The 8,808-nt window shown below is 41.8% G+C and overlaps 1 protein-coding gene across 1 annotated transcript; it reads left to right on the top strand.

Moving 5' to 3' along the window:
* Positions 1 to 3,331: 3,331 nt before the first annotated feature.
* Positions 3,332 to 4,766, top strand: LOC113034085 (uncharacterized). Its single transcript, XM_026188401.1, has 2 exons — positions 3,332 to 3,443; positions 3,734 to 4,766. The coding sequence occupies exon 2, from the start codon at positions 3,743 to 3,745 to the stop codon at positions 4,634 to 4,636; it is 894 nt and encodes a 297-aa protein (XP_026044186.1). The 5' UTR covers positions 3,332 to 3,443; positions 3,734 to 3,742; the 3' UTR covers positions 4,637 to 4,766.
* Positions 4,767 to 8,808: the final 4,042 nt, after the last annotated feature.

Below are 8,808 nucleotides of genomic sequence, written 5' to 3' on the forward strand. Positions count from 1 at the left end.
TATTACTACCACTGCTATTTTCTGTTATTTTCTTCTCAATATAACTGCACACTCTCTATATGCTCATGTAAAGCTGAGGAGCACGAGCCAAAGAATTTCATTATGGATAAATGTGGCTACACTGTTTATGACAATAAAACTTGAAACTGAGGTTATTGTACTCGGCCCTGAAAAGCTTAGAAATATGGTATCTAAGCAGATTCTTACTCTGGATGGCATTACCTTGGCCTCCAGTAACACTGTGAGGAACCTTGGAGTCATGTTTGACCAGGACATGTCCTTCAACGCACATATTAAACAAATATGTAAGACTGCTTTCTTCCATTTGTGCAACATCTCTAAAGTTAGAAATATCCTGTCTCAGAGTGACGCTGAAAAACTAGTTCATGCATTTATTACTTCCAGGCTGGACGACTGTAATTCATTATTATCAGGAAGTCCTAAAAACTCCCTGAAAAGCCTTCAGCTGATCCAAAATGCTGCAGCAAGAGTCCTGACAGGGACTAGAAAGAGAGAGCAGATTTCTCCTGTTTTGGCTTCCTGTTAAATCCAGAATTCAAAATCCTGCTCCTCACATACAAGGTCTTAAATAATCAGGCCCCATCTTATCTTAATGACCTTGTAGTACCATATCACCCTATTAGAGTCTAAGTCTAAGTCTAAATCTAAGATGGCGCTGGAGTGACAGCAGCCTTTCCAAGTAGCTCTGCAACACCGCACCTTTTTTGTTAACTTTAACTTTTTTAGACTAGGCTTTTCAAACTTTTTTTCACCTTCCTCTACTTATACCTCTTAGATATAGCGATACAAGATGGATAATGCACTTTTTAAAACTTCTGGAACCAGTTCCTTCATCTATTCGAGAGCGGAGCTGCTGGCACTAAAAACAAAGGGACAGACCGGTGTTCCAGATCTACTGGCGTTTAGATCAACTGGCGTTGGTCGAACAGATGTGTGGTAGTCTTGCGTTTCAGGAGCTGCTACCGACAAACCAGCAAAAAACCGCCAAATGTGTCACCTGTGACACGTGTGAGGTTGTCTCAAACACACTCCGTCAGTCTTGATGCTGTTGAACAACAAAATGTTTAAAATGTGGCGAGTTTACCTGGTGATATCCTCACGCGCGACGCGATCGCGAAAACAGCAAACAGTTAACACCACGCCGATGTTGTTCACAGGACAGCAAGAGTAAACGATCGGGAGACTCTTGTCGTCGTCATCGTTCCCCTCGCACGGTTTATTTCTCCGAATTCAGCGTTTTTGCTTCACAACTACAGCGAGCAGTTTACTTTGTGCACTAACATGGACTCGAGTCAACCAGCGCCACCTCTGGCCAAGTGCCACAGCCTACAGCCAGATCAGCCTGTGACACACATCTGCACCTGCTGCTATGATCACATTGAGTAGAGGCTGAGTGGCTGCACTTACTTCTATCCCTACTTTTATTTTTTCCATGTCTATTTAAGTGCTATTTATGACAGCATGTTTGCACTGAAGCACCGCAGCAATTTCCTAATGTTGTAAACCTGCTCAACATTTGGCAATAAACCCCTTTCTGATTCTGATTCTGATTCCTTTGTCCCCCTCCCCAGCCTCTCGAGGTTCTGGGGGGAGGCTGTAGTGTTTTATCACAAGCACATCCCTTGTGAAGGTTCTGTTTGATGTTGCTTCCTGCTTTTATGATCCTTTTGGTGAGCAGGAGGTCACACACACACATTCTCACATGTATACAGGTGCTTACACATACACACACATAGTGCCTTGTCTTTGTAACCAAGGGGGTTTTACGGTGGGAGGTGCTTTGGCTGTGATGTGTACTGTAATTGTCACGTCAATAAAAAGTTTACGAGGAAGCTGCTCTTTGAAGGATTTGGGCTAGAGACAGATGATGAGCATTATGGTCCACCGCCTGGTTCTGACCAAACCTCTCCCTCGTTAGCGAGTAAAAACACAGTTGGAGATGTTCTGTTATGTCTTGTGTTCTTCATGAGGAATAAGTCTCTAAACTATCGAGGCTTGTGGAAACACAGACCCAACAGAGGTAATTCCACAGGATTCACATCAGGAGGTGAATGAATCTGCATGTGGGCAGAAATAAACCGTCCTAAGAATAAAGAGAGTCGATGTTCAGACCCAGAGTAAAGATGTGAAACATCCCTGTAGTGAGTGGATCCTGAAACATGCCGGCTAAAACAAACAGATCCCATCAGACGGATGACTCTGGCTGCAGGTTCATCTGTAGCATCATCTGAGAATGAAAACCAGCCACGAGAAGAGCTTTGAGCCATGCTGCAGGTCAGGTGAATCAGCACAGATGGAAACATGAAGCTGCCACTCAGTAACATGATCCATTTATCTGCCTGATTCTTCTCTTACTGACCAACTTCTACTAATGCACCATCGACATTATTCTGTCTGACTGTATCACGACCTGGTACGGCAGCTATAACGCTCTATGGAGGGTGGTCAGATCAGCACAGCGTATCACCAGGTCCGAGCTGTCAGCCATCCAGGACCTCTACAGGCAGCGCTGCAGGAGGACGGCCCAGAGGATCCTCTCTGGTCCCAGCAACACAGCCTCACACTCCTCATGTGGTACAGGAGCGTCCACACCCACAGCAGCAGATTCAGGGACAGTTTCTACTTATAATATAATATAATATAATACAATATAATATGATATAATATAATATAATATAATATAATATAATATAATATAATATAATATAATATAATATAATTCTACTTATAATGTTCTTCCTCTACCCCCCCATTTTTGCACATGTCGAGGAGCGTGTCAGGCTACATTTCACTGTGTGTTATACTTGTATAACTATGCATGTGACAAATAAAGAACCTTGAACCTACTTACAAGCCATCAGGATACTGACCTGCAGAAATATTGGACAGTTTATATTACACACTGTATATATCACTGACTCTGCAGCGGCTAAAGTATTTTTAGTAAACTGTATTTATTTATTTTACTCTTTTTTTTATATTTTTTATTTATATTTGTCTGATTTTTATCTAGATGTTACTGTCGTTTTGTGCGATTTAGTTGTTTTTTCTTTAACGTTGAGGATGCTGTGAGCCTAAGAATTTAATTGCCAAATAAAAACTGAAACGTCTTTAATGACTGTGTGTAGTGATGTTTTTAAAGATGTTACATAAACGATCTTCTCTTGTATCGTGACCCAAAATGGCCTGACTCAAGAAGTCACAGTGGATTCTGTGGAACAGAGAAATTGGGTGGGTCAGTTTGTTGTGTAATTCAGTTGAGTTAATAATTTTGCACGTGTAATTCCAACTAAAAACACACCAGTGATTTCATAATCCTGCTGCTCCTGTCGTGTATATAAAGGCAGGAGTTTCTGTCAGAGATCAGCAGCGTTCAGCCGTCCAGAAGACTTCATCCAGCCACACAGCGTCTCTGCACACTCGTAAGTCTACAACCACTCGCTCTGCATCTGTTTTATTTCATTCTGCTGTAAAATGCCGCCCTGCAGCTGAGCCTCTTATTAACATTTTCTCATTGAAACAGTCATCCTCATGTTTTCCAGAATAGCATTTAATTCACAATACTTTTGTTTTACAGAGGTGCTGCAGGTATTATTAATGATGCCATTACAAATGTACTGCAGAATTATTGTTATTAGTTAGTCTTTTAAGCCCATTGCTGATTTCTCTCCATTTTTGTCTCTGTGTGTTTCCTTTAACTTTGTTAATGCAGGAACTCAAAATGCCCGAGTACATCACTGAACTCCAAGTGTCTTGGAATAAAGATGATGAGGAGACTTTCAGTAAGCAAGGCTTCAGTAAAATTCCTGTTAATCTGAACCAAGGAGCTGGAGGAAACATCATCTACCTTTGGTACAAGAAAGGCATGGGCGCAGGAATCTCCACCATTCAATTTTCATTCAGCCAAGAGATGACCAATGGCCTGCTCGAAGCAAAATATACAAAGATCAATGAAAACCTCAATGAGGGAGCAGGTGGAGACGAAATCTACCTGTGGTACTCCAAGTCTGACAAGAATGTTCCCATCAAGAACATTGATGTCACTGAAGATGCAGATGCTGAAGCTCAGAAGTTTAAAGACAGCTGGGAGAGACTGGCCTGTGACCTGAACCGCAATGCTGGAGGAAACCTGATCTACATGTGGGTGGAGAGGGAGACACAAACCTACATCTCTGAGATCAAGACCACTATTAACTGCAGTGGAGATGGGGATAATTTCAACAATGGCTACATCCGAGTGGATGAAAACACCAACAGGGGTACAAATGAGAGAGGTAGTCCTACGCCTACCATCTTCCTCTGGTACCGCCTGAGCACCTACCCCAAGGATGCCTTCAGAGATCTGAAAGTCTCCACAAACCAGAGCGAATATGAAAAGTATCAAAATGCAGGCTATCAGCGGGTGAACCAGGACCTGAACGAGGGGACTCGAGGAAACAAGGTGTTCCTGTGGTACAAGAAAGACGGCAGTAAAAACCCCATCAAGGCCGTCACTGTGATCACCAACATCCCAGGAGCTGTGGGGCCGTACCAGAGTGCCGGGGTCAACGTCATCGAGGGGAGCCTAAACGCGGGCGGCAACGGTGTTCCCATTTATGTGTGTTTTAATCAGTGAGGGTAACCATGGTAACAGAGCTGAGCATGCTCACTGAGCAGAAAGATGTTTCTGTTAAAATGGTTTGGTGATGGGTTTTCTTTCCTTTCTGTAATGATCTTCAATCACTGTGATCTCAGAGCTTTGACTCCACCAGTGATCATTGATCCAATCAATCTGTTTGATTAGCTCTGTATCACTTTATTCTGATGATTGTCTCTGTTTCAATAAAGCCTCTTTAGCATCTGAAATCTCTCTGTGTCGTGTGTCAAAGCTTCATGTGACGCTTGTTAACAGAATAAAGTGAGCTGAGCAGGATCAATACATGACTTCATTTATCAGAAACCTGAGCTCACTGTGTGGACACTTTAATAACATCAGTAGGATCTGTGGTAGTAGTATTAGCAGTAGTATTAATGGGTTTGTTGCAAAGCAGAAATCTCAGTAAATCCTGTTGTACGGACAAAGTGAGATCCAGATTATTCATCAGCTTTGATACGTGTTATTATTTCTGCACACTTTGTGCTGCAGTATCCAGCTGGGTGACGCTGAGCTCTTCCAGCCTGCGGGGCAAACACCTCACATAATAAAAGCATTTCACGTGCTTAGAAAGACGACTGTACCTTCCTTTGAACAGTGGGGGTGTAACTGGGCACAGATGTTTGATGAACCCTCACCTGATGTGACGGTCAGACTTCTTCCTTTCTTCCATAATCAGACATGAGTGGGTTTGTAACTCTAAACAGGACTGCTGGGATCTACCCACAATGTCATTCAGTCATCATAAAAATATTCAAACTTGCAGAGAATCAAATTCTGCTCAGGTTTTCATTTGTCATCTGCTGGATCTGCAGAGCCACACAACTGCTGTAAACACCTCCGATTTGAACACTTTTCCACAACAAAGATGCTGCTGAAGCCGACACACCACAGTCTTCCTGTACACAATCGAGCTAAACGTAGCATCAGAGCGCTCATTAAAATCAGCAGCTGATAAATTGTCTTCCAGTTTGATCCAAATTCAACCTTTAAGATGCTCATTTGTTCTAATGTGTAGGAAACATTCAGCTCCAGGTAGCAGCAGGTCACACATGTGCGAACCTTTTTACTTTGAATCGTGTTCAGAGTAAAATATGATAAATATTCCAAATAGCCTGATTAAAGGAAGAAACTGGTTTTTAAATGATAATAAGTTAAACTGGAACACTTCCCAGGAGCTTGTACATATTCATGTCGTCTGTGCTGTGGGTCAGTGTCACGTAAAGGAAATGAAACTGACCAGAATGAACAGCGATGAAGAAGAAAGCAGGAGAGACCAAAGAGAAGATCGACCCATGATGGACAAAGAGTGACTCAGCGTTCAAACCCTGAAACAAATCAAGCTCCAAAGAGTTCAAGAGGAATCAGAGTTTCAGAGTCCGACTGAATCTAAAAGGATTCAGGAGGTGAGGTGGGAGAAAGGTGAGCAGAACGCAGGGATGCTGGTTAAACATGATCATTCAGGCACCGTTAGTGAGGAAGAGGAGCAGAAAGTACAATGAGACTGGACAGATTTACTACAGCTGGCAGATACAGGGGATTCATGGAGTCCAGCACACTGTGGAGGGAAAGGAAAGGAAATAAGGAAGGAAAGGAAGCCTTAAAAAGTACGCTGGCTGACTGTCTGTCCAACCAATCACAGAGCTCCTTACATCACTCCATGGCTAATTTGCTCATTGACCTGAGTGAAGTTTCCCCTCCCCACCTTCTTCCAATCCAACAAAATCGATGTGTCAAATGTTTGTGCTGCTATCATTTTAAAGATATTAATAAAAGCTTTTAGAGCTCACCCAACCTGCCCCTTCTTTACTGTGTAAAGGTTGTGAAACAGAAACTGTCGAGCCTCTCAAGATTAATACAGTAACTCCAACAATAATAGCTCATTCATAACAAACCAGCACAAATGTAGAACAGCTGCTGGATTTTACTTATTTCTCTTTTTAAATCGTATTTTAAAAAATATTTTGAAAATGTGTTTTTTAATTTGCAATTCAAAACTGGTTTTTGAATCGAGGGTTTTATTGAGAGTTTAATTCTTTTTTTGTGAAATTCATTTTTGATTTGAAGTATTTAGTGATGGACTAATATTTCATTTTGAAATACTGATTTATAAATAGTGTTTTTATTTTAAATAAAATTATTGAAGAATAAATTACTGTCCAATACTGGTATTGGACACGTGATGTTTTCTAATCGAAATAAACTGAACATTATTTTTTTAAAGAATAAATATTTAAAAAAATGATGCAGATGCAGCAAATACACAAAACACTCAAATGCAAATTTGGACAATTCTGTCATTGTTCTGGCTGTAATGTACGGAGGGCTGGGAGTGCCAAAATTCAGTTTTTAAAAATACAGCACAAAATAATTAAATTTCATTAATTAAAATGAAAATTATTTATAAACTATGTAAATAAGTAAATATAATTCATTTCATTTTAAAAATTTAATAAATTATTTACTATTTTAATTTCAAGTAATGACACGTAATAAATGGTAAATGTATTTATATAGCGCTTTACTAGTCCCTAAGGACCCCAAAGCACTTTACACTACATCCACGCATCCACACACTGGTGATGGCAGCTACATTGTAGCCACAGCCACCCTGGGGCGCACTGACAGAGGCGAGGCTGCCGGACACTGGCGCCACCGGGCCCTCTGACCACCACCAGTAGGCAGCGGGTGAAGTGTCTTGCCCAAGGACACAACGACCGAGACTGTCCGAGCCGGGGCTCGAACCGGCAACCTTCCAATTACAAGGCGAACTCCCAACTCTTGAGCCACGATCGCCCCGTGGCTCAATAATAAATTATTTAGTGATGTACTTGATCATTCTGACACTCCTGTCTGTCAGGTCTGAGGTAATGAGCAGACTCAAACAGACTTTATTTACAGTGACAGTTACTGTGGTTCCCGTGGCGATTTCTCCCAAATCCCACACAGTGCTCATGTCCTTGGTGGGAACTGTACAACAGCTACTCCCAATCTGTACAGTGGTTCCGCTTCCATAACTCCGGTCCCGATTCCTGATGGAGAAAGTCAACAAGGATATCCAAACACACACAAAGTTTTCAAAAGCTATCCACGTCTGTACTGACGAGCACACTCGATGATCCAGTGTCGACTGAAGCTCAGCCACGCCGCTAAGTAGGAGAGGGCTGGTGAGCAGCAGGTGAGGCTGACTTCAGCACGGGAACACTTGCCGGTCAGATGACGCTCGAAACCGGACTTCCGGAAACAAACACACATGTCAACACACACACAGGGAAATAGGGGACCGGGAGAGGAGCAGAAACAAAAAACAACACACGGACACAATGGGCAAGTTGAGCAGCGAGGACTGCCAGATCATGACGCTGTCCTTCCATTACAGCGTGAAGGATTACCAAATCCAGATTACTGGTACTCTAACTGGGCTGCTGGGAGGGACAAAATTACACAGAATAAAAATCTTTTACTGATTAATTTAAATCTGATATTATCAGAAATATTGTGGAATATTTCATTAGTAATAAATTAATTCTTTGATTCACAAATAAGAAAGTTATTCCTGCTGCTGTCAGCTATCAAAGCAGGTCTGACCCAAACCCCAAAACACGAACATGTCTTTGTCTACCCAGATAGCAAGACGACATTGAATTGATGTTGATTTTTCATCCGATCCGTTGTTATGGTCAGGGTTGAAATGCCACTGTTGTAACAACATTGAAATACTGTGGTAAACCGACGGTCTTACTATAGGGACGTTGTAATGATGTTGATTTACCGTTGTTTTTTTGTCATTGATATTTGATCTATTTGTAGTCGACCAGGTGACAACAACAACGTCGAGAAAACGTCTATTTATAGTTGACCATAATTCGGCGCCGGCCACCATCAAAAAGCCATCGATCTATAGTTGAGCGTTAAATTGCATTGCAACTGAGCAGGTATAAAGTACCGGAGACAGTAGATTTATTGTTCTTTTGTTATCAATGATTTCTGGTCTAGTTCACCAGCTTTAAAAAATCGTGTCGACGTGCAATTTATGTATAGTTGACCGGGAAATTAAAGCAGCGATCACTTGGACTATTCCGCAGCACCCCTCTCAGTGGTACGTCCCTCCAGGTAACCATTGTCTTGTACAGTAGAGCGGGACTTTAGATTTA

This window comes from Astatotilapia calliptera, chromosome 12, assembly GCF_900246225.1.
Source record: "Astatotilapia calliptera chromosome 12, fAstCal1.2, whole genome shotgun sequence".
Lineage (NCBI taxonomy): Eukaryota > Metazoa > Chordata > Actinopteri > Cichliformes > Cichlidae > Astatotilapia > Astatotilapia calliptera.